The sequence below is a fragment of the Megalobrama amblycephala genome, linkage group LG9 (genome assembly GCF_018812025.1).
Source record: "Megalobrama amblycephala isolate DHTTF-2021 linkage group LG9, ASM1881202v1, whole genome shotgun sequence".
NCBI lineage: Eukaryota > Metazoa > Chordata > Actinopteri > Cypriniformes > Xenocyprididae > Megalobrama > Megalobrama amblycephala.
This window is the reverse complement of record NC_063052.1, coordinates 17793465-17815522: the sequence shown is the minus strand read 5'-3', so window position 1 is coordinate 17815522 and position 22058 is coordinate 17793465. Positions and strand designations below refer to the sequence as shown.

The window sequence follows — 22058 nt, the reverse complement described above, 5'->3', positions numbered from 1 at the left end:
AAACGAACTTCGTTTTGGCTTGATTTTGTTCGAAATGACGTCACATCAGTTCGTTCTTCGATTTCGTTTGAAGTATACCGGGGCCTTAATGAAACACAAACATGGTTATTATCACCCTGAAACTCCAAAACCAAACAATCGTTGGGAGTTTGTTGGGGTGGTGTGAACTAGCCATTAAATAGCAGACTGAAACAGAGAGGTAAAGAATGAGCATGGTTGAAGGTGGGAGCAAGTGTCTCTTTGGGTCACCATGTGTCCTATATTCTTTAAAATTCTGCTCCACTGTAGTCTCTTGAGTGCATTAAGTAGCTGTGGTGGAGATGTGGCCATGACAGATGCACTGTTGCAATTTCACTTTCTAACTCTGACATGGAAGTGACCCTATCCCTACCTCTGAAGATGGAGGAAAGGCTCTGGGGAGCTCTCTCTCGAGACTGCTCCTGTGCAAAGAGGCTTATCCAATTGAGCTAATTGTGACCCTGACAACATCAGAGCTTTTATGGGAGGGGCCAGAAACACAGGGCATATCTTGCATGGTAGAAGAAAAAGCAGGAAGGGGAAGGACAGGTTCTTCACGGATAATAAAGAAAGTAGTATTCCATATCCCTTCCTGGTATCCTAACATGGATAACAAGCACGCAGAGAAAACTTTAAGATTTGCGGAAACCCTCTGATATAGGCAACCGCTGATCAATGAGAATTTCAAAGAGTAAATTTGTGTTTTCAGACATCCAATTTTAAACTGACCCGGCTCCTAATGCAACTCAAACTGTTGTACCTTCAAAGGTACAATTTTTGCACATATTTTGACGGTGTAGGACAATGCACAGCTATTGCACACCAGATGCATAGTTCTTTAATACATTCTGAATGCTTAAGCTGCAGTCCAAAACAGTAAATCTAAGCACCTTACAGTTAAAAGTTTGCTTCAAGAATGAACAATGGCAATGACGTGTGGTATGAAAAAAAAAACAACAACAACAGAACAAACTGAAATACTGAAAAGGGTCATGTATATCAGGGGTTCTCGAAGTGAGGTCCGCAAAATATTTTTTAGGGCCCTATGATTTCCATAATGGAGAAAACGCGGACGTAATCACAGAATCCAATCATAATTTTTTTTTTAATTTACATTATAAAGCAGAATGTCACAGAATTTGCCAAATTGTGGATGAATAAATCAAAAGTATGAGTGTGAACTTATGTCTGTGAATCTTAAAGCTCAAAAAGACTGCATTTAAACAGTTTTGTGCATGTTCTGCTTGTCTCTGTGTGAATGAGCGCAGCAGGTGATCAGTTTCGTCTATACACATACAGTACTCAGGCACGCAAGATGCTTGTGATGTTTTTAGCATCTGCCGTCTCACTATATAAGGACATGAACACATAAACTTATTCTTCAGACCAGCTCTGAGAGTCACTTCACCAGCATTTCTCATTTAATTCGATAAAACTATCATCATATCATATGCAAACAGAAACTCAAAAGGTCTTCAAAATAAAAGTTTGGTTTAACTTAAAGAAATTATTAACGGAAATATATTACTATTGTACAGAATGTACTTCTCACAGTAATAATAATAGTAATAATAATAATAAAATTATTAAAAACTTTTCAAGGAAAAATTTATTTTAAGGAATGTTTTAATGTTCCTTGTTTTAATTTTAACTGTAAGGGCCAGATTTACTAACGGCTTGCGCCAGCGCAAACCCTCTTTTGGCATTAAAAAAATACTGCCGGGATTTACTGAAATTAGTAAAAAGGAGTGCTGAAAAGGCATGGACTGAGTTGTTTTTGCGGCTGACCTTATTGCATATGCATTTGTAGGAGTTTCCCTTTCAGACGCAACATTTATGGGAGGAGAGTATTTAAATGAATCACGCAATGCGATTTACCAAAATTAGCGCTCGTCAATTTACTGGTATTTGCGCCATTATTTAACGACCAAAAAAAGGCATGTCTTAACCCATTTTGCGACATGGCTGCAATTGTTGCTGCTAGGAGGAGACACCGCAGAGAACAGAGAGCACAAGGTAGAAGGGAGAAAATATTTTCCACTGCCAGAGGAAGACATTATCCGAACATTATCCGACATTATATTGGCCAACATGGCTTGGCAAACGTTATTATATCGGCTACGTGTACGTGTTTGTCAGATTACATGTAACAAGTTGCGTGCACCCGATGAGAGCATTAGCATCAGGCATCAGCTCTGCTTATTTGCGACCCAACGCCAATTTGCGCTGCTCTTGTTGGCTTGCGTTGGTCATTATGTAAATGATTTGACTGCGACTGTGTTCTTTAATTTGTGCGGTAGCAGTAGATCACACAGAAAACTTGCCACTCCCATCGGCACATTCATGGAATTGCGCTCTCACACTAATTTGTCCCATTTATTAAATATGGCCCTAAACCTCTGTTGTGCAGCACTTTGCTAAAAAAAAAAGAATTGTTACATTTTCATTTGATCACATTTTAAATTTTAAAAAGATTAGCCTTCGTTTCATTACCACCTTTTTTGATAATAAATTTGTATTAAAACAAAAACAAAAATACATTTCATAGGGCCCTGTGAAAAAAATTAGGCTGTTAAAGTTTTATGAATTCAATTGATTAGACATGCTCGATTATTATCACAGGTCCAGTTCACTGATAGACGCCTGCTTTCAAACGCTCCTGCTCTCGCTTTCAAAACGCTTTCAAATTCAAACACTTCCGTGTGCTTTCAAACGCTGCAGTGCATTGATCATAGCAGCCAATCACAGACATAACTGATGAGCAATGGTGTTTACAAATCCGCTCAACAGCGCTCAAAGCGCCACATTTTTAAAATTTCAGTACCAATCGAAGTCGGTACTTTTGACAACTCTAGTCAGGATGCATCAGAAAAAATACTCCTGAAAATACAGCATTGCTGGTCACCACCAGTATAACATACTGTATCTTTTGCATGCTGAGACCAGCATGGAATGCTGATTTGCTGCTCCCCAGGATGTTAAGTGGGTGTGCTGGTCGACCAACTTCACCAGCATTAACCAGCACAAACCAGCCTGGATTTTTCAGCAGAGACAGTTTGTTCAACCAATGGATTCATCCAATAAACTAGAACAAAGATATAATTGTCTGTTTCTTTTGATCAAACCTGTGGTGGTGACATAGATAAAGAAACATCAAGGATTGTTCTTAGCTCTTTGTCAGATCTACAGGACATTACATCATCGGGTCATTTGAGTCATTTGAGGTCATCGTAAAATACTCACTTTAACTGTCCTGTAGCAAAAGCTGTATAAATTCGTATGGTAATGGAAATCAACTCAATACTGAATAGCAATGTAAGACTGTGTCCTCTGAAGCTTTACACATCATTCCCATTCACACTCTAGCATCTTCAGCCCGGCTTGCATTACATAATTAAACCTGCCTGAATAATGAAACAGCCTCCATGGTTTAAAATCCTGGTCATGTGACTCACCCCATGTAATTGCCAGTATCAGTGGATTCTCCTTTACCTTAAATGCAGTTTTAAACTGAATTCTTAAGGTGAGAATAATTCTTAAGGTCACAGAATAAATTGCATGTTACAACTGATCTCAACAACTCTATAGCACAGAATTTAAAACTTTAGATTTACCAAGAGAACTGGCAATTGTACTGAATATAAGGTCAATGTAACAACCTAGCAAGTCTTTTAACTTCATCTTCTCATTTTACAACTTCCCATGTGATTGTGTCAAGAATGTTACTCAGGGATTACTGTTACAAAACATCACATTCACAATTAGTCACACACCCAGTCTGAGAGTCTCTCAAAGTCTGTTAAGGTATAGCCATACGGTATAAGGTTTAATTATCATTAAATAACTTAAAAATGCACTAAGCATGAAATGTTTACAATCTATTTAATGATCAACACTGGCTTTTAAAAACCCTTTCAACTTCACAATGGCATTAAGCACAAATGAAAAACATGCAACAATTCATCAACCAGCATGCAACAATTCATCAGCTAGAACTGACTTCTATTAAAGAGGGAGAACCAAGAAGAACCCATTGAGAGTAACCAAAATAACTTAAGATCTAGGATGTCAAACCACAAAATTCAACTGACTGGTGATTCTTCCTTTAAGGTGCACTAAGTAATTGTATGTTTATGGCTGCATCCCAAAGCTTAGGCAGCTAACTTGTTGCCTCTGCACTGACTTCAGGCAATGGCAATGACTTCACAGGCAGTGTTTGCACACAAAAGTATTTCTCAAAACTGATTTCGGACAGGCTTCTGAGGAAACAGTCTACTAATCTACAATAAAACAGAGCAAGCTTTGGTGATAACCAAGCAAATATTTCAGTACTATAATAATATTAATTTCTCGCTAGAACTGAAATCAAAAGTTGAAAAATTCATACAAAAACATACATTTACACATACACTGACCACCAACCGCAACTTTCAGCACAGGATATTGGATATAGGCAGCAAAGGATACATCTATGCTTGTCTTTTCTATCCGAAAAATCGATCGGATGAAGGTATTACAGCAGACAGAATGTGACAGAATCACTGGATTCAGGCATGCCTTGTTGCCTTCCTATGTCTGTATGCTAGCTGCATTTTTCAGCTTTTGGATGCAGGCAATGTTTCACTGGTATTTGTCTCCCAAAACAATCTATACAACAGCATTAAACTCTCTGCTGGCTCCATCAGCTCTGGAGCAACATGGTGGTTACCATAAAGGTAAAACTTTTTCTAGGCAACTGATATAACAGGAGTCACATCTGAGAAAACTTTTTTTCACTGGAACACTGCAAATGTTCTTAATCAACAATGAAATTATTTCATTTTCATTTTCAGTAAGCAGCGTTTACCTTTTTCACTGATGGACTCGCTCTCCAGCTCCACATCCTCACAGCTGGTGTACTCTGGTGTGGTGGCCAACTCCTCCTCTGAGCTGCTGAAGCTGCCCATGGTTCTGAGCTTGCCAAGGCGTTTGCTGCGGTTGGGTCGAGGTGGAGGAGGCCGAACCGATTCGGATTGGTCTGAGCTTAGGGAGTCATTTCGCAGCATGCTATCCATTTTGTCCCGTTTATTCCTGCGCATAGCCGAGCTAGGATCCAAGTGGTGCTGTTGGGGTATGGGTTTCCTAGTTGGCTCCGCCAGTCCTCGCCGGCTTTCACCCAGCACAGGGCTGCGGTGTGGTGTTGGTGGGCTATGATTTGACATTCGATGTCCCGGTGAGCTCCTGTCCATAGAGTATGAGAGTTGACTTGGGCCTCCCAAAAGAGGGAGGCGCGACTTCCGCACACCGGGGCCATGCAGAGGCTCGTCAAGTTCTGTATAAGCAAGTGAGACGTCGCTATGGCGCCGCTCATGCCGAGCCCGTGACACCTGGGCGTGGATGCGCATCTGCTCCTCGTAGGGCTGGGGTTTGACTGGGTAGCGCGCCAGGTTGGGATCACTGCGGTATCGGGCCTGGTATTCCTCCTCACGGCGCCTCTGGAGTTCATAGTCATCTAACTGGCCGTCCAAACGCTGGCCTTGTGAGTGCCAGCGTCCTCGACTGTCTCGATAATCACCCACCTCGTTGTACATTCTTGAACTCCTTGGCGAACGGCCAGGGTCACGTCCGTAGTCGGACGGAGAGCGGGGCATGCCACCTTCAGCCGGGGCATACTGTAATCCTCCTTCCCCCTCCCTTTGGTTATATGCCGCGTTTGGGTCCCTGGATGCTGATGGGCTTCTGTTTCTAAGAATGAAAAAAGAAAATAAGGTCAGTGTGACTGGTCAATACAGTGAGGCAAGGATAAAGCAAATAATCAAATGTATTCAATCACAAATGAGCTTCGGGAACCTCCATTTCTCTTCAAGCAATTCAGACAAGGGATCTGTGAAACTACATACTTTCAAAAGTAACTAGAAGGTGAGTTGTCTGAACAACTAATCTGCCTTAAGGAAGCCCTGTATATTACTCTGATTTAGGGTAATGCCCAAGACAGTTCAGATGTGTTTCACATAGGATGCATTATTGTGTTCAAAAACAGCTGGATGTAACACTAAAGACTGGAACAGATTGCAGGGTCTCAGGATGTTCATGGTGCAGGTTTCTAAAGACTGGTCAGAAATTATGAGAATAATCATGATTATTTTATTATATGGGCAGCCTCAATTATATGGGCAGCCTCAGAAAACCACACAACTCTAGAGGGTAGAAAATTACAGAATTAAATACTTAAATATTTTACAAGAATTTTTTTATTATATAACAAAAGCCAATTATTTAATTTTAGAAACAAAGTCATACTTTTTTTCCCCCTCACACAGTATAAATTAACCTTTCTTGGCATTATTGAAAAATCTGAACCACTAGGCCATCCTGATCTATGCCTAACTCCCACAGTCTTTCCAGACCCGCAGGCTGACACAGACTAAACTGTTTGACGCCACTAGTCACCTCAAGTTCACTGCCCATGAGTCCATACCCACTTGGCTTCAGGACTCTCTTGTTTAAGCAGGCATACGTCAACAAGCATCACTGTTGTTCTGGCCCTGGAGCTCTTTCATTGTGAGGCACCCACAGGGACTTTGAGAGTGGGCAGTTGGATCGGGTTCAGTGGTCTGGGACCTGTCTGCCATAACAGACCTTTGAGCCATGGCTTTCATAGTGGTTAACCTGTAAGGGCAGAGAGTTTGGCTCTGGCCACAATCATGAGGGGAAGTATGAAACACCGAGTTAGAGAAACACTGCAGTGCCAAGACAGAGCCAGATGCATATAGTTATCTTTCTTTCTTTCTTTCTTTCTTTCTTTCTTTCTTTCTTTCTTTCTCATTACCTACATCATGCCATGCCAGCCAGTGTCACTTTACAGCAGATCCCACTACTCTCTAGCACTGTTTCAAAAAGGACACAATGGGAAGGGTGGTATTGTTAAAGGAGAAGTTCACTTTAAAATGAAAATTACCCCAAGATTTACTCACTTTCAAGCCATCCTAGGTGTATATGACTTTCTTCTTTCTGATGAACACAACCGAAGTTATATTGATAAATATCCTGATGCATCCAAGTTTAATAATGGCCAACGTGTATGAAGCTCAAGAAAGTGCATCCATTCATCATAAACATACTCCACACGGCTTCCGGGGTGTTAATAAATGCCTTCTGAAGCGAATCGATGCATTTGTATAAGAAAAATATCCATATTTAACAAGTTATAAAGTAAAATATCTAGCTTCCGCCAGACCGCCTTACGTATTCAACTTACGAACTTGCGTCGCGTCAGTTACGCTTTTTTCGTAAGTTGAATACGGAAGGCGTAGGACATAGTGTAAGCGTTTAGAACTGCGAGAGGTGTTACACTTTCTTCGTAAGTTGAATACGGAAGGCGGTCTGGCAAAATATCCCCTTCAAGATATTTATTAATTACTCCGATTGTGTTCATCAGAAAGAAGAAGGTCATATACACCTAGGATGGCTTGAGGGTGAGTAAAGCTTGGGGTATTTTTCATTTTAAAGTAAACTAATCCTTTAAAGTAAACACTACTTTTACTATTTTTCATAATTACGGTAAAGTAAACATTACTTTTACTATTTTTCATAATTACGGTTAGTGATTTAAACAAACCCTTAACCCTAAATATTAAACTTCAGTGTGTAACTCCTCTATCATTATTTGTGTTTAAGGCACAAATGGTACTGCAAATCATGTGACTTGTTGAGAAGAATGCACTGAGCATCAGTGAAGCACTGAGAACACTTTGGCAACCACCCACAATACCTTAGCATTATAGTGGTGAGTTTTGCATGGGCAAACATTTTACTTTTATTGACACGGGCAATACATCATTAAATGATTGTGCAGAGTCAGCAGCAGTACCATATTGAGCTGTACCAAATTCCAGCACTAAATGATTGCTAAATGCACAGTAAATGTGACATCATCCATTATGCCATCATATGCATTCTTGCAATATGTTAACCCTGTGCGAAGCCCTATGAGCTTCTCAATCAGAGCAGCCCAACACAGAAAGGAGCATATTTTAAAACATATTGTGTACGTATACATCATGCTATTGCAATACTATATAATTACTTAAATACTATATTACTATATAATATTAATACATTTTTCTGACCTCAAACCTTTGAATAGTAGAGTATATTATAGCAATGTGTATATTATTGTAAAATGATATGATATGTTCACATTCGGGGCACTGATGCTGCATAAAAAGGGACTCAAAACAGCATCTTAATGAGACAAAAAAAAGAAGACAAATAAGTATAAATTCTATATCTATGCAAACTTCACCACAAGCATGATATGCTTGAGACCATCTCTGTGCGAGCATTACTCAGGCGTTATAATTACTCGTCTCGAAACATCTGTACGCTTGTCACAAAACCGTCAACTAAGCAGCATTCAGTGAGAGGCACTCAACTGTCACACAAATGCTGCACATGCAAAAAACAATCTTCCACGGCCGAGCGCGTCACGCACCTGTCAATCAAGAGCTGCACATCTGGGCTGCGGGCGCGAGCATATTCAGTGCGCGGCTGCATCAACCACAAATCCCTGTTTGAGCGCTCTGCACCTCACCACTCCGCTGAAAGGGCTGAAGAGGTCCAGCTGGGGGGAAACCAGGTCACTGATACAGAAAACAGAAGCACTACTCCGTAGTACAGCAGCTGCTAGCTTAGCGCATCATCCACCCCTCCCAGCATGCTCTCACACACGGAGGCGTTACAGTCTGCGAAAGACGCCCCGCTGGCAGGCCGCACTGGACCAAAGAGTCAATTCTAGAAAGTCGAAGTGGGCCGAGAGGTGCCGAGGAGTGCCGAGAAGCCGAACGCACGAGGAGCAAAGGCTTCTGGGAGTGGAGAGCAGTGTTACCATTTAATGCTGTTATCACAGGCTGTATTTAGCTGGAGGTCAAGCACGACTTTACCCTGCAAGGAGGATTATGGTACTTAGCTGATTACTGGCTGCCTGACGGTTATTGCCTACCAATTGTACGGCCTGGGAACTCCTTCTCCGAGTGCAAGACTGGATTTCAGCATAATCATCTTCCTCTTTGCCCCGGCAAACTCCAGGAACAAAGCGACACAATATCCCAGTGAAATAAACCTCTCGCGATATGATGTATCAGCATATATAACTTGGCTGTCTCAGCATGTATGCAGCAATCGCATGCATGTGTGTGTGTGTGTGTGTGTGTGTGTGTGTGTGGGCGCATTTCCCTGAGCTCTGAGCAATGTGGGCATGTTCACAAATATTCATAGATCTGGTGTGTGTGTTGAGGAAGACACAGCAGTCCAGTCTTTTTCTCAAGCGGACAGATTAACTCTGGGTCTTGTGAGCATGTGTGCATAAATGCGTCCGTGTGACAGTGAGAATATAGCGCCACCTACAGTCCATGAAATATAATACACTTAAGCTTGGAGTTAATTAAGTGGGTGTATCACAATTATGTGTATATTTTATGCTAAAATTAGTTTTATGAGGGTTTTTAATAGCCCATGCAAATATCTACAAAAAAGTATAGTACATGAGTACACAAACATGCTGGAATTTAGGGATGAATCGAATTGAGATTTTTCTGATAAAATTGTGATTTAGAATTTAAAATTTGATTTTAAAAAAATCCATGTTTGTAGGGCTGCACAATTTGACCAAAATGTTGAGGTTATATATCAGTATGGCTATAAAATAATAATAATAATATTAATAACAATAAATGAAATATATTGTTTTATAAATATTAGGGGTGTGACGAGACAGGTATCTCACGAGACGAGACGAGACTCGAGATTGAGTTCACGAGACGAGACGAGACAAGATTTTTACACACTATTTTTAAGAAATCCTCAATGGCGAAATACATGACTAGAAAAAATAATCTGCAGGTGTATTTGAAATGTTTTAACTAATCATCTTGATAATGAATGTCATTTCAGTTCTACTTTCTGAGTGTGAATTATCATAGCAGTAAAAGACAACAATACTCAAGTACTGTAAAAGGTTTTGCTACTAACTCAACTGACTGACTTCTCTTCAGTATGATTTCAGTCTCTTCAAACCTTACTGTACATGATTTATGAGCTTCTAAAACTTTTGACCTCCTAACTGAACTCCTTTCCACAAACTGATCATAGAAATAAAAACAGTATAAATAAAAATGGTAACACTTTACAATAAGGTCTCATTTATTAACATTAATGTATTAACCAACATCAACTAACATTGAGCAATATATGTACTACAGTATTTATTAATCTTTGTTTATGTTAGTTAGTCATTCATTGTTAGTTCATGATAGTTCACATTGCATTAACTAATGTTAACAAATGAAACCTTACTGTTTGTGCTTAATAAGATTAAGAGAAAACTGTTATTCATTTTTTTATGGTAACACTTTACAATAAGTGCAACCATCACACTGTCTCAATATTCAAAGTGCAAATAAGACCCAATTTTTCTTTGATACAGAGCTAAGAGATGGTTACAACTACACTGACCAGCCTAAAATAGCTTTCATATTGAGAGATATTTGCATTCATCAGGGAGCCGCTTTCAAAATGCGGAGTATTGAAATCGTGTTTGAATGCGCGCTCGCGTTTACTTTCACTTTCACGATCGCGCATAACTCTGTAAATATGGAGCAGCGGCAACCGTTATCCAACTAAATTAAATGTTTTTTATTTAAATACAGAGCAAAACGACAGTGGAGGCGTAATGTAAACGTAGCGGTGGCATATTCTTTCCTAATCATCCTAACACTCTGTCATGGCAACATCACGAGACTACTTTTCACCTCGACGAGAAATCTCATCACATATTAGTCTCGCGAGATCTCGTGACACAAGATCTCGTCACACCCCTAATAAATATAAATTAGTATATTAAATGTATTAAAAAATGACTATATAAAACAAAATAAGAAATATTACTACTGTAATATTTAATTTTACATTAATAAAATCGAGAATTTTTTATAATTACTGTAAAATTTGGATACTAATATTTATGGCTTAATTTCTTCATTTTTAAAAGTCAAACCATCAAAATTTTACCAAATCGGTACTGAAATTTTAACAATGCGATGTTTTGTGCGCTGTTGAGCGGATTCATAAACACCTCTGATTGGCTACAATGATCAACGTTTCAAAAACATGTTGTAATTAATTAGACATCAATGACGTTCTTCACTGAGCGCTTACACAGATACACACAGGCGTACTGGTGCGCTGATAGACGTCTGCATTTAAACGTTCCCGCTCTCAAATTCAAACACTTGCGTGTGGTTTCAAACGCTCCTGTGCGTTTATCACTGTAGTCAATCACAGACATATCTGATGAGTGCGTGAAAACAAAGGCTAATCAGAGGTGTCTGCTCAACAGCACTCAAAGTGTCACATTTTTCAGTACCGAACACCATTCAGAACCTCGTTCAAAACCCAAATGGTTTTTTAAAGATACAATATGTAATAATTTTGTCTGCTAGAGGTCGCTAGAAGCCTATTAAAAACAAAGGCGTAGCTTGATGACGCCAAGTTTTAGAGCGGAATCTTGGGACATGTGGTCTCCATCTCAACGGACGGTGCAAAAGAATAGGGATTGGAGTCGGGAAGAAATCATGTTTATGGATGCGATTATTAACGTTACTGTAGTATGAAGCAGAGCAGGACCAAATGTTGTGGGAGCTGAACGAGGCCGCTGGAGCGATTGCGCAACACGCCTCACGAGCAGCGGAACTTTTATTATGACACAGTCGCCGGCGCCACTTCCGCTTTTCCGGTCATGAGTATGAGGTAACGCAGCTCTGTTTATCATATTAGATACATTTGAGTGTGTTGAAAATTATGTTATATAACGTTACTCTGTGCGTTCACTCGCCGGCTGCTGTGAGATACTGTTGCACACTGCAGTAACATAGATCAATTTTAGAATATCATATTAAATATTGGATGTCTTGTGTTGATAAATGGCATGCAATTAACTTTAAAACGTATTGTATGATAGAGAAAATTATGTATTACTGGAGCGGCATTTAATAGACAGAGCCGTAGATCACTGACAAGCCACGCAATATCGCGTTCATATCGCAGATGAATCGCCTTCATAATGAACGCGATATTGCTTGGCTGGTCAGTGAACTACGGCTCTGTTATTAAATGCCGCTCCATTTGAAAGCAGGTGATGGCGATTTTGCGGTAATCAGGGAACCGGCTTTACTGACGAAATGTGCGTGACAATCTCATGCGATATATCGTGCAGCCCTACTATAAATATATCAAAACAGTTGTTCCCTTGTCTATTAAAACGTGTAATATTTTAAAGCGTCTTTGGTGTTTCCATGGTTTCTACAAAAAAAATTGGAAACCGAGGGTAACACGGGTATGACGCAATTGACAGGCGACTCCTCACACCTCCCGGAGCCTTGGTTAAAAATGCAATTTTATCACGATTTACAAATAGTTGGAAACATTTGGGATATTGTATGTACTCAAGTGAACAAAATATATAACACTGGCCTAGTGGTTTTTGGATATTGTACTACAAAAATATTACATATTGCACCTTTAATGATTTTTATGACTTGAGGTTTGTTTGAACAGTTCTTGAACACCTGCATGTATAATGTGGATGGACCACTGTAATAAACACTGAATCTGCAGTGCCACTGCAAAAGAAATTATATTTTAGCTTGCAGTTTGAATTGAATGTGAAAATATTAATATTGCATAGCAGGCAGCAAATGTGAGAATGACTCTCATGACCCAGTCTTTTTTCCAATACATCAAAAACACGAGTCAGTGGGAGTGATTACTGAATTAATTACTCGCTCACTGAAACACAAGTCAGATCGCTTTCAATCATGTCTGACTGCTCCTGTGTTATGTTGTATTTAAAGGGATAGTTCACCCAAAAATGAAAATTTGATGTTTATCTGCTTACCCCCAGCGCATCCAAGATGTGGGTGACTTTGTTTCTTCAGTAGAACACAAATGATGATTTTTAACTCCAACCGTTGCTATCTGTCAGTCAAATAACGCGGGTGAATGGGAACACAATCAATAAGAGTTGAAAAACTTGCATAGACAAATCCAAATTAAACCCTGCGGCTCATGAGGGCTTATTGATGTCCTAAGACACAAAACGGTCGGTTTGTGCGAGCAACCAAACAGTATTTATATCATTTTTTACCTTTAATACACCACTATGTCCAACTGCGTTCAGCATTCGCTTAGTGAGGTCTGATCACTGCCATTGACAACGGAAGTGATGCCTCGCATTAATTGAAGTATAAGCGCGACACATCACTGCCGTTGTCAGAGCGCGATCAGACCTCACTAAGCGAGTGCTTACTGTAATGGAAATCACAACATGGGCTCAGGAATACTTCCAGAAAACATTGTCGTGATAACAATCCACCGTGCCATTCGCCGTTGCCGGCTAAAACTCTATAGGTCAAAAAAGAAGCCATATCTAAACAAGATCCAGAAGCGCAGGCGTTTTCTCTGGGCCAAGGCTAAAATGGACTGTGACAAAGCGGAAAACTGTTCTGTGGTCAGACGAATCAAAATTTGAAGTTCTTTTTGGAAAACTGGGACGCCATGTCATCCGGACTAAAGAGGACAAGGACAACCCAAGTTGTTATCAGCGCTCAGTTCAGAAGCCTGCATCTCTGATGGTATGGGGTTGCATGAGTGTGTGTGGCATGGGCAGCTTACACATCTGGAAAGGCACCATCAATGCTGAAAGGTATATCCAAGTTCTAGAACAACATATGCTCCCATCCAGACGTTGTCTCTTTCAGGGAAGACCTTGCTTAGATATTTTGGATGAAATCTGAGGGTTTCTGAACCACACATGGGCAGCAATGTCATTGCACCTTTTGAGGTCCATAAAGGTATTAAAGACATTGTTAAAATAGTCCATGTGACTACAGTGGTTCAACCTTAATGTAATGAAACGACAAGAATACTTTTTGTGTGCAATAACAAAATAAAAATAATGACTATATTCAACAATATCTTCTCTTCCTTGTCAGTCTACTATGCTGTTTACATAACGAATGTAATGAACGTGTTTCGAATATGAACAAAGTTTCGAATATGAAAAAAAAATGTATTATTCCAAACTGCTGATCAGTAGTGTAAGAGAAAATTTCTAGAAATAAGAAATAAAATGATAAATATCCAGATTTGTCTCATTTTAAATCATTCAAGTCACTTTGAGGCCATCTAGTGGGCCCCGGTCCCCTGGTTGAGAATCACTGCACAAGTGGGAATGACACACTGCACCTTCTCAACTGATGTTGCTAACCTAGTAGAAAGGTTTATCATCCAGTCCCACTTTTGGACAGATGGTATAAATCAAATCTGTCAGTACATTGATTCCAGCGGAGCATTCACGTTGTGATCAGCTTGTTGGACCCTCCACACAGTGATCAGACAGCAGCGGAGATCACAGCCTCTCACCAAGGGGGATCCACGTCTGACCTGCTTTCATGTAAAAGCTCTAAGACTGCCTTATTAGCTTCTTAAAAACACACACACACTGTAAGTAGGGCATACCCCAGTAGAGCGGGACACACTCCATGGAAGAGGTGCAGAAAATTCAGGCAAGATAATCAACAACAACTGTGAGGTAAATAGATATCAGAGCGCAAGTATGAAAAATATGTATTCGATACATAAACCTTAAGAGGTATACGAATTATTCATTAAAAATATCATGGTATCATCAGTTTTTTTGACATAGAACCATGGCCATACCATGGGTTTTAGACATGTACTGTACCATGGTAATACAATATTACATAAATATAGTAAATAATACTTCAGTATCATGGTATTTTTTAAGGTACATGGTATTACGTTTACCATACATCATTTTACCACAAAACCACCCCATTACATTAAAGTGTGCATTTCGATAGTCTTTTCTTCCATATTGTATAGTGAAACAGCATCTTGGACAAGAAAAAATGAAGGGCGGGACTTGATCTTGTCCATCAGGAATTGACTGCAACATTGGGTCATTGTGGTTTGCTATTGCTGTGATCTCATGTGAGTGGCAGGTTGTCCCGCCCTTGCACTGGTGAACATGTCATCTGAGAATTTTTTTTTTTATTGCACTAGGGAGGGGAAGCTATTTTGATTAAAGATTACAAGCAGAGGCTAAAACTAACTTTTTGCCACAGGCAGTTATGACACCAATATTTTAGATGTTAGTTGAAAATTCACAATCCTCTATTCCAATTTCGATACCACGGCTAAAGCTACTAGCTTAACTAATATAATTCTAATAGCCTACATTTTTTAAAGACAAGTAAACAGTCAGTAATAAAACAGAACAAATAATCAAATTACAAGCAATAGCACAAATAAATAAAAACAACAAAGTTGTACAAATGAAATAAACAGTGCTTTTCAGGCAGATCTAACAGTAGTATTCAGGTACAGATATTTAATAAAGTAGGCCAATGAAATAAATAACTGCATAGACTTCATATCCTTTTTAAAGTTCAAGAGCAGTGAGTGATTTTTTTCCCTTTGTTGTTTGGTTAACACAGGGGTAGGCAAGTTCAGTCCTAGAGAGCCGCTGTCCTGCTGAGTTTAGCTCCAACCTTAATTAAACACACCTGAACAAGCTAATCAAGCTCTTCAGAATTACTAAGGCTATAGGCAGCTGAAGGTTTTTTTTCAGGGTTGGAGCTAAACTCTGCAGGACAGCGGCTCTCTAGGACCGAACTTGCCTACCCCTGGGTTAACATTAAAAACAGACAGCAGCAGTATTATTAGGATGCTGTCACTTTAAGAGTGAATGCATGCACGGATCATGCATTTTCTTTCTCAGCTGAAGACATAAACCGACTATCAGACTATGTTTAGGATACTCGCTGATGGGCATTTTTTAACAATTTTTGTGTGAATTTGTTGGTTCAAGAACAGGAAGGCATGAAGGAGAGCTCAACTTAGTATTTGTGCACTATAGACGCGGTTTTCAGGGTGCGCGGTTTGGATGTTTCGGAACTTCCCACACAGTGCGTGAGTATTGAATTCCCTTTTGCATGTTCTAGCGCTTGAATATTTACACTGTAGGCTACAGAGCGACGTTCATGTTTGTTCACGTTCATGTTGTCACAACATTGCATTGTTAGAATTCATAAATATGTTACTTGCCATCTGGCGACTGACACAGTTTCATATACTTGCCAACACCAATGATTACTCGCATTTGCCGCTTGCGGAGTGTTAATTTTAGGCCCTGATTACAAGGGTACATGAATTTTAAAACAATAATGATTAACTTAAAATCAACTGCCGTTTAATCATGCAAAATTCGCTGTAACAATGCTTAAGCGGTTGCTGGGATGTTGTTATGTGGTTTCTAAGGTGCAATGAATTGTTTAGCATGTTGCTATGCACTTGCTGTGGTTTTCTGGGTAGTTGCTATAGCATCGCTTGATGGTTGCTATGATGTTCTGAGTGATTTTTAGCACAATGCTATGCGTTTTCTAGGTTTTTAGGTGATTTTTAGGGCACTGCTAGGTGATTACGACTATTCTAAGTACTTTTAGCATGTTATGTGGATGCTAAGGTGGTTGGTAGGGTGCTCTGGGTGGTTGCTAGTGTGTTCTAAGTAACTTGATCATGTTTCTATGTGGATACTGGCCTATGTTAGGGTGGTTGCTAGGGTGCTGATAAGTGGTTGTTAGAATGCTCTGAGTGGTTGCACATTTTAGCATGTCATAGCACGTTGCTATGTGGTTGTTAGGGCATTGCTAGGTGCTTACTAGTGTATTCTGGGTGTTTTAACATTGATTTGTGAATGTTAAAGTGTAAGAGTGGTTGATAGGAGTTTGCTATGTGGTCCAAGTCAATGGTCGTCTCTGCGTAGGGTAATGGGTTAGTTCAAATTATTAACCCTAAGTATGAGCAATAGCGATGCTTGCCTTAGCAAACACTACTATAATATTTCTCTCTTAAATCATAGCTGACTGCACTGAACTGTTTTAATAAGCTTCACCATTAGTTAGATTACAGAATGCTATAGACCTGTCATTTAACCCCTCCCCCCGACCCAAGCAACACCAATATCCAGAGACAATACCACTCAAAAACGCAACTCTGCGCTAAGTACAGCGTGCCAGACATGAGTCATACTTCAGAAGGCAGTAGCGGAATGCTCCAGAACGTTGGTGCAGTACTCTGAATCTATTAGTATGCTCGTTGTGTTCCAAATATGCACTGATTTTAATTACCTACTCTTCCGATTCAGGGTACATCACTCAAGCACTGCACTTCTGATGGAGTAATGCTGTTTACTGGAGTCCAAAACCCTTGTCAACTTCCTCTCTTTCCAATGGAAAGGGAAGGAAGGCTTAAAAAATAGTTTACACACACACACAAAAATGATATTCTGTTATTTTTTTATTCACCATAATGTTTTTCCAAACCTATTTGACTTTTATTTTATCTGTGGAGTACAAAAGGAGGTTTTTATGCTCTTTCTCTTGCAATTACACTACTGTTCAAAAGTTTAGGGTCAGCAAGATTTTTTTTTTAAAAGAAATTCATATACTTTTATTGCTGAAAAATGGCTGCTGAAAATTACATTTTAAAATACATTGAAATAGAAACCAGATCTTTTAAATAGTAATAAATGTTCACAATATTACTGTTTTTACTTTATTTTTGATCAAATCAATTCAGCCTTGGTAAGAGACTTCTATCAAAAAAACAAACTTTTGAACAGTAGTGTACAATGAACAGGAACTAAAGCTTTTAAACTTCAAAAACAAGTATCATAAAAATAATACATATGACTTGTGCACTATAATCCAAGTCTTCAAGTTATGTAATAGCTCTTTGTGAGGAACAGAGCAAAATTTGTTGTTCATTAAAGGATTAGTTCACTTCAGAATTAAAATTTCCTGATAATTTACTCGCCCCCATGTCATCCAAGATGTTTATGTCTTTCTTTCTTCAGTTGAAAAGAAGGTTTTTGAGGAAAACATTCCAGGATTTTTCCGCCTACGTCACGTGTGACCTTTCCAACGTGATTATGTGATGCATGGTGCATCGCAGAGCTAGTGCAAGATGAGCATTTGTGGTTAAAAAAAATATACATTTTAATTTTTTTTTAAAAATGACTGATCGTTTCGCTAGACAAGAACCTTATTCCTTGGCTGGGATCGTGTAGAGCCCTTTGAAGCTGCATTGAAACTGCAATTCGGACCTTCAACCTGTTGTACCCCACTATATAGAGAAAAATCCTGGATTGTCTTCCTCAAAAACCTTAATTTCTTTTCGACTGAAGAAAGAAAGACATAAACATCTTGGATGACATGGGGGTTGAGAGAGATCTTTTTAAAAAATCATTTGATCCAGTTCAGAAAATCATCTGAACGATTTATTTGTGATTCAAACTGATGAATTAAACAATTTTGACTTCAATTTCAGTCTGTTCCTCACACAAAGCTTGTATAAATTCAGAAGACTTGGAACACAAGCCATACTTTAATAATGTTTTTGACGTTGAAATCTTAATTGGATGGAAAAGAGTGGCCAGCAGTACATTATTTAAAATTTCTCTTTTGGTGTGAAGAAAAAGAAAGTCATGCATGTTTGGACTGACATAGGGGTGAGTAAATTACTGTATGTTAGTATTTTTTGAGCAAATTTTGCACTTCCTTTCTTGTAAGGATCACTCTTTAACTAATGGGCACTCCAGTGTGGTGGGATTTGAAACACTCAGTCCAGAGCTGCACACAGACCGTCTCTATTTTGGGCCTGGATAGGCAGGTCATAGGGCCGTAGAGTGCCTTGCAGGCTGCTGAATAAATTATTTGTTTCTTTATATAGTGGGTGAAGCGAATGCTGGTTGAGTCGGCAGCCTTAAAAGAGGATGCGAGCGAAGAGTATAAATGAACTCACATTGGTTCCTCTGACGCATGCGATGCAGCACAGCGCAACGAGAGACGTGGGTGAGTGGCACAGTCAGATGGGAGACTTTCTCGTCTCATTTTAAATTAAAACAGATTTTCTCTCTCTTCTCTATTAGATAAACACTGCCCTATTCATCCACTCCAGTCGAGCCCTTTCTAGCACTTTCAATCAGATTTTACACAAAAGAAAAATGCAGTGCGGCGCACAATGGCTGAAGTGCAGAAAATTGCAGTGGCTCTGAGCGCAGAGAGCTAAAAATGCGTTGGCGACCGGCTCGGAGCTAAGTATCACTGTTATTTCTATAGCAAAGTTTGTTTCTCAAGGGCAGAAGTGATGAATATTTCTCTGCGTATTATCAAAGGCAGAGAGATGTCATGTTGCTGTCAGTGACAGGGAGGATGGGAGCTCTGAGGGGGATGAAACAGCTGTGGGTTTGGGAAATGACACTCTATGGTGTAGCAAGAAGTGTTGTGCACAGCCTTTTCATGTGGAGTCAAGGTAGTTCTCAAAAATGCCAGGGATGTAGGGATGCACTGATACTGTGCTCATGTTCTCCTGCTCTGTAAAATGCTCCAGCATGCAGAATGCATGCAACATTCATTGCAAAAGCACTGACGCAGAGCTAAATGTCAGCAGATTCCAGATCTATCTGTTATATTTTGAAAGAAATTAATACTTTTATTCAGCAAGGATGCATTAAATTGATCAAAAGTGACAGTAAAGACTTTTACATTATTCCCAAAAAACCTCTGTTTTTAATAAATGCTGTTCTTTTGAAAAAAATGTAAAACCATTTACAAAAAATATGAAGAAGCACAACTGTTTTCAACATTGATAATAATAAGAAATGTTTCTTGAGCAGCAAATCGGCATATTAGAAAGATTTCTGATTCTGATCATGTGACACTGAAGGATGGAGTAACGATGCTGATTTAGATTTATTGAAAGATTGATAAATATTTGAAAACATGTTCAAATAGAAAACACTTTTACATTGTAATAATATTTCAATATATTACTGTTTTTACTTTTTTTAATCATAACATTTTTATACCATTAATTTGTGAGCATAATTGATAAGCATAAGAGGCTTCTTTCAAAAACATTGAAAAATCTTGCCAACTGTACAAAATATCTACTTTTATGTTCCACATAAGTCATAACAGGTTTGAAACAACATGAAGGTGAGTAAATGATGACAGAAAAATAATTTTTGGTGAACTAGCACTTTAACGAAATTATTAAACATGCGACCTTCAACTGTACATCCAGTACTGGTCAAAACATTACTATTTTTAATGTTTTTGAAAGAAGTCTCTTATGCTCATCATGCCTGCATTTGTTTGATCAAAAACACAGTAATATTGTGAAATATTATTAAAATTTAAAATAATGGTTTTCTATTTTAATATACTTTAAAATATTATTTATTTCTGTGATGCAAAGCTACATTTTCATCAGCCATTTTTCCAGTCTTCAGTGTCACATGATCCTTCAGAAATCATTCTAATACTGATTTGATACTCAGTTATTATCAATGCTGGAAACAGATGCTGATTTTTTTTTTTTTTTTTTTTTTTTTTTGGAACTTGTGATACTTTATTCAGGATTCTTTGATGAATAAACAGTTAAAACGAACAGCATTTATTAAATCCTGAAAATGCAAGCAAAAGATGTTTTGCATCATCAAAATGTGTGATTATGTTGGTTCTGATCAGTGGCCAATCATTTGGAGTTAAAATATACAACACGCTGTTGCATTTTCAATCATTAATGATTTAGCCACAAATACAGGATATGTTCATTTGCTTTTACAAGCAGGTACTGTTTTGTTACCACGGCAACCCCTTAAAGAAAAAAAAAACGTGCCAGACTGCTGGTAATTATATGTTGTTGTTTTTTTTTTAAGGCTATTTTCTATTCATTAAAATAATGATATGGAACTTTTGTCAAGTCAGCTACATTTGTCCCTGCACTGTTCTTTGTTCCGTCAACATCACGTTATTAACAGACGTTTAGAATATCAATTTTTGAAATATATGAATCGTTTTGAATCGTTAGAAGATAGAATCACGATTCATATATGAATCGATTTTTCCCCCAACCCTAGGTATCAGTAACAGCAAGTACCACAAATAAATATTACATATTTAATTACTTTTAGGAAGTACTTTCTGAATTGGACTTTTTTTTACAATAATACTTGAATACATTTTCAAATATATAACATGCATTACTTTTTAATTTATTTTATTACCTGATAAATAAGCTGAAAACATTCATATGAAAATTAATGTGACACTGTGTCTCCACTTCAAATGAGCAACAGATTTAGATTTAGCTGCTGTAATCGACACAAATGGTCCTTAGTCACTACATACAAACTATGTTGAAAAAATATCACTTTGAATATAACAGCAATTGTAAGCCAAACATAAAGCTACCTTTCTGAAGAAGAAAAGAGATTTAATGCTGGAACACATATACAACGTTTAGAATCTGAACAGATTTTAAAACGCTAGGCATCATATACTTGCCGACTTTGTGAATGGTTACAGACAAAAACTGGGCATCATACACTAAACGACTGAGAATCACAAACTACCAGAATATAAAGTCTTTCCGAACACACTCTGAAACGTGCCTCATTGCTAGGTACTCGTCTAGTACCTAGGTCTAGATACTCTTCTGTCCTATATAAATAACTCCAAATGTGAACTAAGAACCTTGACCCTATAAGCAAAGGTCAAGCAGCCACACATAGCATGCATTAATTTGTCCCTGTTGATTAAGCAAGGCCACCAGCATCCAAATGATCATCTTTAATGCTACATGCCTCTCCTCCTTCAAACACAATGTTGTAAGAACAGGCTCCAAAGAGTTTCATCACATCTGCCTGTTCTTTAAGGGTTACTTATTGTTACTGTGACTGTGATAGAGGCTCAAAAATGATCTCTTATTGGTGGAATTCACTCAAAAACACACAATGCTGTTAATCACCCAATCAATGATCTTATTAGGACAAATATCTTGCCAGCTAAATGGCATCATTTAAATTTAACCTCAGTTTAAGGATCAATAAACCATCACCAAACTCCAACCCTTGA

At 38.6% G+C, this 22058-nt stretch overlaps 1 protein-coding gene across 11 annotated transcripts in view; it reads right to left on the bottom strand.

The window, feature by feature from the left end:
- The window catches only part of rims2b (regulating synaptic membrane exocytosis 2b), a 173621-nt gene that overhangs the window by 94146 nt on the left and 57417 nt on the right, over positions 1-22058 (bottom strand). For all 11 annotated transcript variants that reach the window (XM_048201934.1, XM_048201935.1, XM_048201936.1 and 8 more), the window contains exon 6: positions 4865-5742. In XM_048201934.1, coding sequence (XP_048057891.1) covers positions 4865-5742 — 878 coding nt within the window. The remainder of the gene's footprint in view (positions 1-4864; positions 5743-22058) is intronic.